Consider the following 16,615-nt stretch of genomic DNA (forward strand, 5'->3'; position numbering starts at 1 on the left):
AAGTAACTTTATTCAAGGCAATATATAGTTCATTGTAATTGGTTCAACATGCCTTTAAAGATCTTAGCAATTGGAGGCTAGTAGTTTATCCTAAAATCAAACTACCTTGCAATATATGCAGGTAGGAACTTGCTTAAAATTGCTATAATCCTGTGACAGTATTAGTATTTTCATCTGGGGGTAGTTGGAGGTGAATGGAATTTTCATACCTGGTAATAGACAGTGATAATATTTTATAGCTCTCAAATTCTCTTGAATCAGAGAATCAAGAATGAGTCAGCTGTTCTACAGTATCTGCTATAAGACTATTGTGAATATTTGGGTGTGCAAATTGAAAAAAAATCTTTTTGGTATAAAAAGAGAGACTGTACTCTTATATTCTAGTTAAATAACCTTATATTCCAGCTACCTTATATTTCAGTATCAGTATGATAGGTCATTAGATTTTCTCTAATTGTATGGTTGAGTCTTTAAGGTTCCTCATTCTGTATAGCACTTTTATTCCATAGTAAAAATCTTTGTTGGAACCATGTAACTCCAACCATACTTTACCCAAACTAAAATTTTGAAATGCAAATTGCTTTGTGAAATAACTTCAATATTAACTATGACTACAAATATCTTGGGCACTAAAATAGTCCTGAACATGCTTGAAATTGTTTTTTAACAGTTGTTTTATGAAAAATATTGCTTTGGAACTTAATCTTATATATCATGGTATCATTACATTTGAAGAAACCCTCTAAGACCATCGAGTCCAACCTTTACCCCAGCGCTGCCCAGTCCAGCCCACTAACCCATGTGCCCAGGTGCTACATCTACACATCTTTTAAATCCCTTCAGGGATGGTGTCCACCACTTCCTGGGCAGTCTGTTCCCGTGCCTGACAGCTCTTTCAGGGAAGAAATTTTTCCTGACATTGAACCTAAATCTCCCTTGGTGCAGATTAAGGCCATTTTCTCTTCTCTTAATGTATATGTGTATATACATGTTTTAAAATGCCATATTTATATAACCTTTTTACCTTGTTGTCAAACCAACTGCCATTTAACTTGGGGTTGGCTATCTTTATGAAGATTGTTGTAAGTATTCCTGTTGCTCATATCAGAACAAATGCAGCAGTTCCTCATACCTGTTTCAGGAAAGGAACACTCTTACAAAAGTTCAGTGGAATTGTATACAACTTGAAAAGGTAGTTGAACTTCGATAGAAAATAATTGTGTTTTAAGATGATGATGATGGTGTTTTAGCCCACACTGAATTGGTTTTACAAGAAGCTACTTACAGTAGTAACCTGCTCTGGGTTTGAGCACCAGGGGCTGTTGGTGCTGGGCGCAGGGTGCTCCATATACGTGCAGGAAGGTCACTGTGAGCAGCAGTCATTGAGATGGTCCTGAATGAGATCCTTGTTTCCTGTGCAAACTGGATAAAGTTTGGGAAGTTCCTGATATTAAATTAAACAAATGGAAGCGAAGTGTAGAGTTTTCAGAGTATATTTCTCTTTTTCTTTGAAAGAGAAGTTCAGGGGGTATAAACATGCTCAAACTGGTGAAATTCCTCTTTCTGTCATGGTTGAATCTGGGGCTTGTAATCTAGGATATGGCAGGTGGTGGATACAAAGTCATGGAAATGTTTTTTCCAGCAATGTCAGGAGAAGGAAGTACACTTTTATCTCAAGTCATTTCCAATGGCTTGAGAAAGTATGTCTGAGTTTTAATTTTATTTTTTTTTTAATGGACTTGTTAAATGCTACAAATCTGCTGCCTGAGAATTTCTAACGAAGTCAAATTATGCCCATTTTATCCCCAAGAAGTCTGACCAGGATTATAACAAGCTCTTGATAAATTTCATATTAAATTGCATTGAAACCAACCAGTGTTCTCTTCCAGGTGATGCTCTGAATCCAATGTAAATATCTCTTCCAAAAGTCCTTTTCTTTTCTTTGTGCGTGTGCCCTATGGGAAATTATGAGAGTAAAGATATCCAGCAGATATTTCACCTTATCTCACCTTTATCTTCTCATATCATCATAAATGTTCTGAATTAAAACAGAAAAATAGGAATTTTGTGTTTAATTAAGGACTTCATTGGTTAACTGTAGAACTGGTAATCTTGCCAGATTCTCATCTTCAAAACATCAGTTAATTTGTAATTTGCATGCAGAGTTTTCAGATTAATTGTATTAGCATCTGATTAAACTGGTTCAGATTCTTGGTTTAGTAGTGAAATTGCTGGGTACTTTTGTTATAATACAATACCTATTGGAAGAAAGAAGCAGGTATCATACCTCCAACTTTACTGTTACATGTAAATTTGAGATGTATTGACTTTATTACTCCAGGAAAGCAATTAGGATTTTTTTTTATTTAAAACAAATTTGTTGTTTATTTACAATCTTGATAGAGTCTAAAAACTATAAAATTTACATCATGTTAATATTCTTAGAGTATAAGTCATAACTTAACATGTCAATTTCCTTTTGGATAGTTCTGTCTTTACTCTGATGTGCAGAAAATAAAGCATTTCTCTTGCTAATAAGTCCCATTTTCCTCCTGGTATATCTCAAAACCTGGCTCTGTCTCTTAGCAAGTGTATAAGGTCGTAAGTGTACCCTTCAGAGAAACTGTTCTTAGTTATATTGTATATGATAATTATTATACATTCTTGGGAATAACTGTTTTCCTTAGGAAAATAATTAAAAGTAACTATTTAGCAAGGCTTTATTTTAGAGGAGAGCATCAGGATGTTATATTTTTATATTGATGTGAAAGACAAATCTTTTTGCTAGGGAATAAAACATGCATGAAATTGGAAAATAAGAAATTCATCATGGAAGGAAAAAATGGAGCAATGTAACTATTTATTCTTTTTCACCTCTAATGTAGATACTTGATGAAATGATGTTTTTCTGTGTACAGATCCTCTGCAGACAAAGAAAGTAAGAAAGGTGCCCCCTGGTTTGCCTTCTTCTGTAAGTACTATATTTTTTACTTGTAGTGATAAAAATTGGGCTCAAATTGCATTCTCTTCACCTGCCCTACATACAAATTACTTAAGTTTAGCGCTAGGAGGGCTGTCTGCTGGACATGAACAGCTAGGCTAGGTAATTGGGAGTGGTTCTGCAGGACTAAATACACATTTGATGTGGAATTTTTAGATTTCATAGCAGTGATTTGTAGCTCGCTCATATGCTCCTACCCACTTGTCCCTGTCATTTGAATTCCTCTCTTGGGAAGAGAGCTGGGCCAGGAGCTGTCAAAGAAGATCTCCTGTACAGGTCTTTTGATGTTTAATTAGTCATTATGTTGCTGAACAGGAGGACAGACAGAGATTAATAGCTGAGAATCTTAGAAATTTACATTTGTAATAATCCCAGTGGAGCTGAAGACATTAAGATTCGGAGGACATGTACAGCTCAGCTTGCCTCAGTAGGACTGAGGTTATTAATATGCATAAATCACCGAGTCAGATGTTCATTGTGAAGCCCTGGTGGATTTTAAAGCCTTCATTAAGCCTTTCCTAACTTCAGCCTAGCATCAGGAAAGCTTTCAAGCAACTAGTTTGTTGATCCCTCTTTGCTTGAAAATTTATCCTTCGAGAATAAAGGGCTTTGATAAAAAAGGTTGGAAGGGTTTTGGTGGAAAAAATCATTAATGGCTGTGATAATCTAATGCTATAGGGGTGTTCTGTGGTATTAAATATGCTTTATTCTTAAAAGGAAGAAAATTGTTTATAAATGAATCTGCATTTAAAAATCCACGTGAAGTGAAAAATCCCCAGTGAAGTGAAGGACAGAATTATTTTTTCCCCTCCTCAGAACAAACAGGAGGGGAGGGGGAAGCTCCGCTGCCTTGCGGGATACATCTCTTTGTTGTGTAAATGGATGTTGGGCTTTTATTTGGCAGTACTTAACACATGGGCGCAGGTGCACTTGGATGAGTCATAACTCAAAGCCGGATAGGCTGAATAGAACACACTGCACAGGCAACAGTAATATAGTGGGAGCAAAATGGGGCTGAGCTTTTCATTTTGTATTGAGGCTGAACTATGGATGGTCTCTTCTAGCCCTCGCATCTCCCCTGTTCTCTCCTCCCTCTCCTTCCCTTCTTCCTCCCCCTGCTCACGATGATACAGACAGAACCCGGGATCTGAAATCCTATTTTAACAGTACTTCCAGATGGAGCTGAGATAGTGTGGATAGCCTGGGGCAGCTGTGCTCTGAACCTGCAGCCTACCTGGAAGCCAGGATTGCAGCTGCAGGCACTCTTAAAAGCTTTTGCTTGCATAAGCACTTGGGCCCCACTAGAGGCTGAATAGCTGCTTGATAAACAAAATGAACACAATGCCTCAAATCATTATTCCCGAGGCCAGGAATATTCTTCTTTCCCCCCCTCCCCTTTTTTTTTTCCCCCTTCAGCAGCAGCTAAAAATAGTTTAGCAATTTACATTTTAACAGTTGCGTGTTATGTAGGGTGGCTTTACAGTCTAGCAGATGATTTCTGCTAGATTAACAAAAATATATTTAAAATGTCAGAGAAGCTAAAACACATAGCAGTACAATTTTCATGACATTTATTACAGTAATTCTAGGCAGTAATAAAGCTTATGCTACATGTTTAATATTTAGTAGCATCAGCCAGGTAAAGAGATAATTTTGGAGAATGAAAGATTCCTTTCATTTCTCTTACCACAGTTTAATTTTAACAAGCAGTATTTTTCAAATGGTTTTCATTTAATTCATCTTCTTTAAGAATGGAGACAATAAAATGCTGATAGATTTTATTTGTATTAACATCGTACCAATCTGTGCAATTAAGTGCAGTTACTGTGAATAATCAACGATTGTGATGCTGCAGGTTTTAAGCACTGTTTCTCTGTATTTCAATGCTTTCACTGCTGAATAGAGCCTTGAAATAAAATGACACATTACCAAAAAATCCAAAAAATTATATTAGATACTGCATATGTGGAAGATGACACAAAATTAAATTTCACTGAGCATCATGAGACATTTAATTTGGGTAGATCATTATGTAAGTGTAAGTCTTTATTTTGAATATACCTTCATAAGAAGTCAGTATTGTGGAAAAAAGTTTCTTTAGTGCAGAGAAGTTTAATTATAATATGAAAAGTCAGAAGAAAAAATTTATACTTAATTTTGTTATACAAATCTGTATTTTTTGATTTTCCAGTTTCTAAAATACTGGTTTCTGCAATGTTTTTGTTAGGATAAGGCTGCCATGTCAACGGATACTCAGCAGTAATTTAATTTCCTAGATAACTGTAATTTAATAACAGTCTTTTAAGTAATAATGATTCAAAAAAACCCAAACAACCCTTCCTCTAGTTTGTCTCTTTTCCTTTGGTTTTGTATGGTACATTCTGAAATTATTTGTTTTGAGGTTTATCTTTTATAATGTGTTCTTATCAGGGCCTAAAGTAAAAACAGTTACAGAGAAAAGTGCCGGTGAATTGTTTGGCTTCTTTCTGGAATGCAACTCAATCTGAATTTGTCCTCTTACTGTAAAAATTAAATGTTCCAGGCAAATGCATTTTTAAGTTTTTGTGTTGTTAACTTGTAAGTGGTTATTCACTGCCCAAAACATTTTGAATATTGACATGCATGCATTTATGTTCAACTATAACTACTAAATTTAGAGCACTCAGAGAAGGAAAGCAATTAAAAAACATATTTTTTTTCAAGCCAGGTTTGAGTGAGCAGCAAGATTGCTGTTCTGTTTATATTATAGAGGGGGAAAATACTGTTCAGTGAGTTACATTGTCTTCAGAGATTGAAAACTGTTGTATTTCTGAGAATTTTTCTGATTGTAGGAGTTAACTAAGTCAGACACTAATAATATCATGTGGCTTGAAACCAGTGTAGCTCCTCAGCCAGGAAGAGCAGAGTGTCAGGGCTTCCAGAGAGCTGCTCAGGCTGTGGAGGGAGAAGACAGGCGAGTGAGGCTCGCTCAGACATACCCAGGGAGATCACCATCCAAAAACGGGTGGGCTGTGAGCAAAAACCTCCTATTTACATGTGGAGTAGGAGAGATTTCAAAATAACATTTGTTACTAGTACCATAATCGGTGGCTATCATGAGGTCATAATTCTAAGATAAACAGTGTGAATATCTATCATCATTCTTGTGCTATTTAATTAGTGTCATATCAGAGAAATAACAGAGAAATAATCTGTATCAACAGATACATTGTATCTGTTGATTTTTGTTACAGAAAATGAGCTGTGACATACAGACATAAATGTCTGCTTCTTTTCTGTGTAGCTTCTAATAAGTATTTTGAGTATTTTAGGCTTTCCATAGCACCTGAGATGATCAGTTAATATTAAACTTTGGATTGCATTTATTTAATAAGAGATTGTCAAATGAGTCTTTTCTGATACCAGGGATTTCTTTCTAAATTCAAACTTGTATTTTCCAATACATGTAAGACAGTTTGTAGTTTCATCATAGGGGTTCCTCATATATCACCCTCTGTAATATGTGTATAGTCCATGGGTGCTAATTCCTTGCAAGAATTATTTATGGTGCAGATAGAGCAAACTTGGTTTGCATGCATAGAACTACCTCCCATTTAAGGCACTTTCCTTCTGCTTTCCTGCCAGTCTTTCAAAACTGAGCTTCTAGACATGTTTCAAAACATATCACATAAAGATACTAATGGTACAAGAAGAAAAATAATAGATGTTACTCCCTTCTGTGTTCTCTCCTTTCTCCACCCCTCCTAAAGGGCAAAAGGAGATTATTTGAAATGGTAGAATGGGAAGTATTTTCTGAATGATTATGTGAAACCTAGTTTTTGAGACATTAAGTTTAGACTGTATTAGAAATAATATAATGTTCACCACACTGAGTGGACTTCTGTCAGTATTAGCAATTTCCATGTGTATTGAAGTAGACTGATAGAAAGCAACACCATTGGAATACTTTATGAAGTGTGTGACTCTGAATCAAAACTTTGGAGCATCCTGGGTAGATACTTGTTGTGATGTTGAACTGACTGTAATGTTGTGTTTAACTGACTTTCTAGGGGGACATTTTTTGGTAAGGTTTTTTCCCCACTGTCCACAAATGGTGCCCAAATGTGAAAAGCAGGATTTATTTGTTTGGATCTGTTCTGAATCGCCTTGCGCAGTCAAGTGATACATTCAACTGTCACTTGTCTTTAATAGTGAGAGCTCTCAAAGACAGCAGTAACTCTCCTGACCCCTCTCCTCTGCTGCTCTGCTGTGTTTTAGAAAGCAGTTTTAAATAACAAAACTGAATAAATAAATCTTACTGATAATGCAACACAGAACTTACAATTTCTTCCTCGTGACACAGTTTTCCATCTTCTTCTGCTTTATGCCTGTTCTTTGGTCACTTGATTTATGGGATAAAGTTTTTAGGGAATTGCTAAATACTGCTTTGTCAACATTGTGTTCATCTATGAACCTGAATAAAATGCAAATGTATAAAACATCCAACCCCTAAATTATGTTACAAACCAAGTAAAAATATTTGAAATTTTTATGTTTAATAAGAAAAAGGCCTGTTTTTCTGGTTAGATTATTGTAAGGGTTTTTTTCAACATGGCCTTTATTTGAAATCTATCTGAAAACCGCAGTAACCTCAGATTACAGCATCCCCACCTGCTCTTTGCTACATGAGAACATTTAGCTGTCATTAAACAACCAGGCAGCCCACTGCAAAGTCCTGCTGTGAGAGTTCTGCTCGAGTTCTCACTGAATTAGGGTAAAGGTACTTGAGCAAACCTCTCTTAAAAGCTTTTTTTAAAAAATTGCAATCAGATCATTTTCCCAAACTAAGTGTCCTGTCATCTGACTGTGGTGAACTAATGTGAGGTTGTTTAATTGAGAGATCTTCTCTGAAAATCCCGCATATACATACATCCATGACGGATATATAATGATGTCAAATAATTTCTCTGTGTTTAGATTTACTGGAGATACTTTATTTTTGAAGTTTTCAAAACATATCAAAATGAGTGTATTAGATGCTCTTAAATTAGAGTGTAGATTTGCGTAAAAGAACCATACATTTTGTGCATAATTAGAGAAAATGTTATTTAAAAAATACTGAATTGCAGCTCATGTTATTTAGGGAGAAGTTACATGGAATTTCTGCAACGCTGCTTTTCCTCAAAGATGAATGTGTCCATTACCACAAATTGGTGTGGTGTTTTATAACAATAGATAAGGATACAAGCTTTTCTGAAGACTATTTCTTACTATCTTTTGCTTGATAATACTTGTGGCTTTGGTGGGAAGATTTTTACAATGCTTGGCGTCAGCCAGGAAAGCAGTGAGGAATGTTGTGTTGCTGGACTTTGATGGGCTGTTGAGGTGAGTGCTTTCCCTTCGCTTCCTCGCTCAGCCCCGAAGTGGGGCAGGTTGCTTTGCCTGTGCTGTGCCATGTCAGAAATGGGCAACACAAAAACAAAACAAATGCAAAAACAAAACAAATGCTTTTTCAAAAGAACGGTACTGAAATGAAAGCATTGCGTGATCTTTAAGTGAAATTTGAGATGTACATGTGTCTTTACGCAGTGAAGCAAATAAACTGAATTATATTACCTCCTATTTAGGTGCCACGGTTGCTTGTGACATCGGGTTTTATAAAGCAAGCAAGTTGCTCAGTGTCGGAGGTGTAGTTGTGGGTTTTCATTCCATTTGCACCGATAGCTAGGATTAGTTGTTAGCTTTTCCTTTCTGTAAGGTACAGGGGGATTCCTGATGGTGGATGACAGAAGCATTGCCCGTTTGGCTGGCGATAGCTCTCGGCTTCATCCGCAAAGCGGTTTTGCCGAGCAGCAGCCGGGGTGCAGGAGAAGGGGAGGGATGCGAGGCGCTCTATGCCGAGGCACGGCTGGCTGTCAGCATTTTGCCCCGCCGAGTTCCGAGGCCCCCGGCCGGGAATTGCCCCCTCGCTCTCGGCAGCGATCGGGCCGGGCCGGGCTCAGACCGTGCCTCTGGAGCCCCCTGCAGGCCGGCGGCGCAGGCGCAGGGCCCGGCCGGGCCCAGCCGGGAGTCGCCGCGCCGGGCCGGGCCGGGCCGGCTGAGGGAGCCCGCAGGCACCGGCAGCTGCTCGCAGACATTGCCTTGGCCAGCCTGAGCTGATGGGATCTCTGCTTCACGGAGTCGTCACTCTCTACGACTTCCTCAAAGGTGGTTGTGGGCAGGTGGGGGTCGGTCTCTTTCTCCAGGCACCAGCTGACAGAGAGAGGACACAGTCTCAAGCTACATCAAGGGAAATAGAGGCTGGATACTAGGAAAGAGTTTTTTACGGAAAGGGTGATAAAGCACTGGGATGGTCTGCCCGGGGAGGTAGTGGAGTCACCAGCCCTGGATGTGTTTAAAAAAGACTCGATGTGGCACTTGGTGCCGTGGTCTAGTTGAGGTGTTAGGGCAGGGCTGGATTTAATGATCTTAAAGATCTCTTCCAAGCCATTGATTCTGTGATTCTCCGAGTTTCAGTAACAGCCTTGCTAATTTATCTCGGGTTTAAAACTCATTTAAGGTCTGTATAGGTTTCTAGATTGGGTAGGTTTTTAGCACATTTTGTGATGATTATCTGGCTTCTGATAGGATCATTTATTGCTTCAGAGTAATAAAAATGTTTGTTTACTTTTTAATGTAGATATGGGTAGTTAAGACCTTCCTGTAAAAGCTTTCAAACTGCAAAGTGCTTTATATTTTCAGCAAAATAATAGAACTTGCTGAATTTGAGCAATATTCTATCAAAGTTATATTTGAATGATTTTGAAACAAATTTTAAACATTCCTCTAAGAAATTATTTTGTGATTGATTCTGAAGAATGGCATATACAGTGCTTATTTCTTCATTCTTCCCATTCCAAGAAAATATTTAGTAACTTAAATATATCATAAAATTGGATAAATTCAGCTTGAATATTGAAGAAATTCATTATAATTTAAAGAACTATTGAAACAGAGAAATCCTAGCTACAGTTTCCTATTTAAAAAATAATCCTTATTTTTTTACCTGTATCTGCCAGAGGTAACTGAAGCTTTTTTGCAGAAAAAAAAGAGCCCAAACCAAGAACCAAATCCCCAACAACCATCCCTCAGCCTTGTAATACTGCAAGGTAAAAGTAGTGGATAGCAATTAATATCCATTTAATTAGTATTTACTCTATTCGCTATCCCTTCAAACTCTTTCTTTTTTCCCTGATTATAGTAACATGAATGTTAAATATGCAGTTAAAGGACAAACCCTTTGAAAAGAAAAACCACCCATTTTAGCTCTTGTGTAGATTAGTAAATTAATTTGCATAAAACATCATCCTTTGGATATTGGCAGGAGGGACTGCCTATAAAATTCAGTCTACTGGGTTATTTTAAATTGCCTTCCATACAGCTCATCTGCTCCATCTCTGCTGAGCAGCATGCTTAGTGGTTAGTTAACACGGAAGACTATCCTTCCAGGATTTTGAAATAAATTAACATTTACTTAGCTGATGAATTACATAGAGGACAATATAATAAGCATTGCATTTTCCCCTGAAAACAGCCAGGTTTCTTTCTTACAGCTTGAAATCTTGTCTATTCTGACAGCTACGTGATGCAGCATATTCAATGCATGGCTTAGCAATGGTCCTAACTCTGGCTCTGCTATAGTTAATCATCATAAGTGTTTGGCTTTAAAAGAAGTTATATTGGGAATCCTAAGATATATAGAAGGGTTTTTTTTTCATAACTTCTGCTGGACAAGCAGCTCAAAATTACTATGTATATTTTAGATAGCAACAGGTTGTTCTGTATCAGTTTGAGTCTGTCTCTCCTGTTCAGGTTCCAGTTTTCTCAGAACTGATAAGAACTTTATCACTTGTGAAACTTCTGTTCCTCTGTTGAACGTGGTTGAAATTGATAAGAAGTTCCAGCCTTGGGCAATGTTGGGTGGAGGGAGTTCTAGGGCCTTTGCCTTATTTCCAAAGCTAGGTTAGCCTAGCCCCTAAGAAACTAATGGAAGCTGGTAAGAACAAGAGATCTAGCTTCCCCATCCAAAGCAGGCTTGGGCTCTCACCATGTTACTGGTTTTTTTTTCCAACAAGACTGAAGCTAACTCTCCACAAGGAGATTACTTGATACTTGGGCTTACACACCACAGTTGCTGTTGTTGGTGAAAGAGGAGCTTTAATTTCTAGTAGCACATAATTTAAAAAGATTTGGTGCTTTTTGTCTTAGAACAGGTGCATATAAAATAACAAAACTTATGAAAGGTATTAACCTTTTTAAAGCATTTTGATATTTCAGTTTCATGGAATATGTTTGACTGGAGAATGGCTTATCTGTTGAGACAGGTATATAACTAACTTTCGTATGGTATAACATTCAGTAATCTGTAGAAATTATATTTATTTCTTTTTTAAATTCACGTGATGAATTACATATGCTCTATGGTGTATTTTCTTTGTGGCTCTGACAAATGGAACAAAAATGTATTTCACATAAAAGTTTGTTTTCAAGGAGAACATGTGGTTCATTCACAAAATCTCTTAGTGTTAAAATCATCTTTGAAAATACTTTCTTACAGGTAGCTTCATTTATTTTTAGGTCAGTATTTCACTCTGCATCAGCTTTCATAATCTCTTTACATACTTTAGGAACAGCCAGTTTATTGTTTTTGACACACACTACAGGGTCATGAGTGGAAACAATTCGGGCTACAAAGTGCATGTCAGTTCAGTGCTCCTCTGCTGACGGCATGTCTGTCTGAAATCAAGTTTAAAAAATTGGCCCTGTCTCCAGCTGACTTGTTTTGTCAGGCTGAGTCATAAGATTAACCCTTGACTTGTCACCAAGGAAAAATGGAGTAAACAACTGTACCCTGTACAGTATCGCTGATCCAGCTATGATTCATTTCACTGTAACATGATTCTCTTAAGAAAACAAATTTCAGAGCAGCTGTTGCTTGGCTTAAATGAGGATTAGAAAAATTGCAACCACAAAACAAAAATTTGCTTTGGACTTCAGGAGCTTTTGGAATAGTTACCTGGTAGCAGTTCCTGCAAATACAGAGTTATTGCTAACAACATAGCATTTTTTTCAGCAGTGTTTCAAATTCTTCCTTTTTAGGTTCATATTTCATCCTGGTGAAAGTAAACTTATGTGATTTAAAATTTGATTTGCTGATGGAATTATGGCTGATCCTGTATGGTGAATCAATGTACCAAATGTGAGAAACAATGTTTTCATACAGTAAAGGTAGAGCAGATACAATGGTATGTTTCAAGCACTGGGCACTCAAGATTTTATTCCCAACGATGTAACTGAGTGTAGGACAAGTAATTTTCTTTTTGGTAAAATGCAATTGTTATCCTTTTGATTTGTGGGGAACTAAGTCAGGAGCAAATTCATTTAGTGACTCATTATGGAGGGACCAGTTTGTCTACAAACAGACGTTTGCAATGGCATTCCTCAGTTTTATTGATCATATTTTTGCTTTTGTCTTACCCATGCTGGTGAACAAGGTTAATGATTTACTCCTACTGATAAATGTTAATAGTGTTAGTAAACATTACTAGTTAATCTGACCTATGTATTTTTGTTACATTGCTCTGTACAAGTATAGGGTAGCTGGACACAGAGCAGCCTCCCACCAGTGCTACACAGCCAAGTTAGGATTTTCTGCTTGATGATTTTAACATTTTTCCAATTGCTTGTATATAGGTGGATAATGGTTATTATTTGAAGGGGGCTTGATCATGCTCTTCGTCTCTAATACAACTACTTTGAAAACTGGGCCTGTGTGCATGGAGGTGCAGTAGCAATTACAGCTATGTTGGTGATAGTCTTTCCTTCAATGAATTGACTGCAGTTACCCTGGAAGTATTTCTAATGTTTCAAATGTTTGCATGCTAAAATTATTTTTTTTTAAAGGGTTCTCTTACTACTTCAAGTCTGTAAGCTGAAAGTGCCTCTTCCAACTTTTCTAAGTTGTACATAATTCTGAAGTAGTGTTTGTAATCTAGTGCAGTATAAGAAGTAGCACATGCAAAGATCTGAAGATCTTTTAGCATGTCTCATCTGCAGAGTCCTGAACATTAGTGAGAAGCTTTAAGGAATGGCATTGTTAGCTGCAAATCAAAGGTTCTTACGTACTCTCTGGGGACTGAAATGGGTCTTTGTGGTCCCTAGGGAAGAAGGAAGCCGCCAGTCACTCTGCAGGCCTGGCAATTTAATAGTCTGCAGTATAGTGATGTTCTTTTTTGCAGCTGCTGCTGCTATGCCTTTTGTATTGGAGAGGAGTTTGGTTCAGATATCATTAGCTTTCCTGCATAGTTAAACAGTTCTGGATGCGTAGTTTGACTTGCAGTAAAAATGCAAGTGCTCTTCAGCAGATGGAAACTTCAGGATGTATTTGCCAACATACTCTGAGCACAGTAGTCTAATTGACTGGAAGAGTTCACTGAAAAAGCATTTGAAGCTTGAGATGGGAATATTTTTTGTCAGTGTGTATATATTCTGTATATTTATAGACACTACAGTAGTTATGTCCTCAGATAACGGACATTACACAGAGATTTTTATCTGATTGCAGTATTCAGCTGCAGTCAGTTTATCACCCTTGTGGATCATTTTAGTTCAGAGGGTTTCACTGACACACGAGGTGCTTGGCAGAATGAACCAGACTTCTGCAACTTGCTTTCTCTCCCTGTAAATGGCTGAATTGAACTTTACCCATTTTTTTCCTTATCCTGAAATATTTTCCTGCTTTTGTCAGGAGAAAGGCAGGGAGAATTCACAGCATTGGCAGTAGACACAACTAGAGGTGGAGAAATGTGGTTGTGTGTTAACCTTTTTTTTCCTGGATTGAAATCAGTATCTGACTTAGCAGAAGCTCTGTTAATAACCAGCTGTGTTCACTTGTAGAAAAGAAAAAAATGTACGCCTCAGTAAGAGTTAATGTTAGTTAATACCAGTGCTCAGCAAAGAAGGCAAAAAGGCCTACCAGGCATTGATAGTGTGCAAATATTGAGGGATCTCTGTGCTGGAAGTTGTAGTCTGTTTGCTGTATTGAATAATACACGTTTTTGTGGTGTGACAAAGTTGCTGAGGTCCTCTTCCCTTCTATTCCCTGTCTTGTATGGGCACATATGTGTGCTTTATCCATACAAAAATGTATTATACAATATAAAGGGACCCTGGACTTGGGTTTCCAAGATAATCCTTCCTTATAGTTTGTATACGCCATCTTAAAGATGGATTTTGGATGATTCCATAAAGCGAAAATATTTACACTATTATTTTATTTTATTTTTTTTTAAACCCAAGCACCTTGTGTAGGTGTTGTCAGTGTCAGAGTCACTCCCTGCCTCAGGCTGCCCTTGCTCGGAGGGGGCCCGGGAGCACCGGGTGCTCGGGCTCTGCCCTGGGACTCGCTCCCAGCAGCTCCCCGGGCCTTTGGGAGACGTTTGCCAAAGTTGGAAGCAACTTTAGTCAGAGCCAGATGGCCCTGTGGCTGGAGCTGCATCGAGCTGCGTCTGCACGGCCACAAGTGCACTAATTTAATTAAAACAAAAAGCAGACGATTATCTCAGGGCTCAGGACGTGCCCATGTGCGGGTTCCCTGCGGCTCCCGGAGCGTAGGGCTGCGTGTGCCGAGCCCTCGGCGCCCGCGGGCCCGTGCGCGCCTCCTCCCGGGGCCGGGGCCGGGGCGCGGAGCGGGGACTGGCGCGCCCCCCGCGCCCAACCCCCGCGCCGGCCGGAGATGGTTCAGTCCTGCTTTGCATAAGCCGCCTTTGAGCGCTCCATGTGCGCGGCGGCGGGTGGATGCCGTGGGGAGCGGGAGGCGGCGCGCGGAGCCCAGCCCGCGCCAGCCGCGCCATGTACTGCGCCTACCCCGTGCCCGGCGTGGGCAGCAGCTCCCTCATGTACTACTACAACGGCAAGACGGTGAGGGGCCGCCTTTGTCCGGGGCCGCCGGGCCGGGCTCACGCAAGTTCTCCGCTCCGGGGCCCCGCCAGCCCGGCTGGGGCGGGAGCTCCCCGGGGCCGCACGGCGGGTCGGGCTCTGAGGGGACCGGGCTGTGCGGGAACCGGGCTGGGACGGGGGGGCTGCTTTGTGTGACGGGGAACGCGCGGCCGCGCAAGACCCGCCGAAGTTTGTGTTCCTGCGTGCCCGCGGCTTGTCTTTGGGGGTTGTTTTGGGTTTGTTTTTAAGCGGTGCCCTCCCTCGCTAAGCGCTGCAGGGCTGCCCTGGGCGGCGCTCCGCAGCCCCCCGGCTCCGGCGGCCCCAGCCCCGGGCAGCGCCGCGCACCGGGCCGGCCGCCAGCGCTGCCCTGCCCGCGCCGGGCGCTCGCCGCGGGAGTTCGGAATCATCAAATGTTCCCGCAAACACGGGAGGGGGGGGGAGATGCAGATTCCAGAGGGAGAAAAAACCAAACAAATCTCTTCCCTGTGGATTTAACTTCGTGGAAATTGAACGAGGTATTTCTGTTTCGTGGTAGATGCTTCTAATTTTTAAATTAGAACACCAGTTCTGATTTTTGTGTTTAGAAATTAGCATACGATGGTAAATTAACAACGGTGTGTTTCTTTCGGTCTGTTTATGTTGTATGTGGTTTTGGCTTTCTTTTTCTATAAAAATAGTATTAAGTAGGAAAATGGGAGATGCTGATACTGATCTTTTTTTGTGGCTTTTTTGTTTTGTTTTGTTTCTTTATTGCTGGTCCTCCTGTGGGCCTGTGTAAGTTTTGCTTTCATTAGTAAACTTTTTTTTTTGCCAAGATTTTTGTTCAATCGTAATTAAATTATGGATCTTTATATGCATAAAAGACGCTGCGTATGAGCTTCTTGAATAACAGCAAAGACACTGGAGGAGAGATTGGGGAATCAGTAAAATCGCTTGGTCTCTATTTCATTTCCTTTGGTATAAATGCCAGCTGTCTTTCAAATACGAAATGATTTTTCTTTCATGTCTGCTCCTAGGCTAAAACAATCTGTTTGAAGTTTTATGTGAAGATATATATAAGACTTAAGTAAAATTAACTATACAATACCCCTGAAGCAAAGGGAATATAACTTGCATGGAGTTTTGATTTTATTCTTTCTAGAGCACAGATCACTCTATTACAACATTTCTCTTTGTTCTTGTAGCAGGAAAAAAGGCTTTGATCTTATTAAGTATTTCCAGGCATATAGTAGATGTAAGTGCTGGTACTGTAGGAGGGCATGAGCTTGAAAATTGATAGCATGTGCCTGTTATGGGTCAGAGGTGACCTTTATGAGCTTGAAAACTTAGTAAATAGATGACAAATCATATGATCATCCTATATCATGTTGCCCAAGGTTTTATTTAATTTTTTTTTTTAAATCATCGTAGTAACTTTTACCACTCTTTCTCCTAGGAATACTGCAAGTTGGCCTAAATTACTAATTTAAATATACATAAGGAGGTTATGTAGAGTTGTGGGATTGGTTTTTGTGTTAGTTTTTGAAACCCGCCTCTTGGTGTGTATGCCAAATCTTTGTATGAACCTTTCTACAGTGAGAGAACAGTACATACCCTAATTTTGATGTCTCAGTGCTTTTATTTTTATTGTCTGACAAATTAGTCGTTGTTAGCATGAAC

General features: G+C 39.3%; 1 protein-coding gene across 11 annotated transcripts in view; it reads left to right on the plus strand.

Annotated features, from left to right (window-relative positions):
- TCF12 (transcription factor 12) overlaps positions 1-16,615 on the plus strand; it is a 159,528-nt gene that overhangs the window by 105,566 nt on the left and 37,347 nt on the right. For 7 of the 11 annotated variants that reach the window (XM_014251123.2, XM_014251125.2, XM_014251124.2 and 4 more), the window contains exon 9: positions 2,919-2,971. In XM_014251123.2, coding sequence (XP_014106598.1) covers positions 2,919-2,971 — 53 coding nt within the window. Of the gene's footprint in view, positions 1-2,918; positions 2,972-9,166; positions 9,188-14,796; positions 14,939-15,327; positions 15,472-16,615 lie in introns of those variants that run through there. The other 4 variants (XM_014251126.2, XM_088063136.1, XM_088063137.1 and 1 more) reach the window with 3 other exon arrangements.

Source organism: Pseudopodoces humilis, chromosome 16 (genome assembly GCF_049639895.1).
Source record: "Pseudopodoces humilis isolate 2021_Gansu_Grassland_sample_001 chromosome 16, ASM4963989v1, whole genome shotgun sequence".
Lineage (NCBI taxonomy): Eukaryota > Metazoa > Chordata > Aves > Passeriformes > Paridae > Pseudopodoces > Pseudopodoces humilis.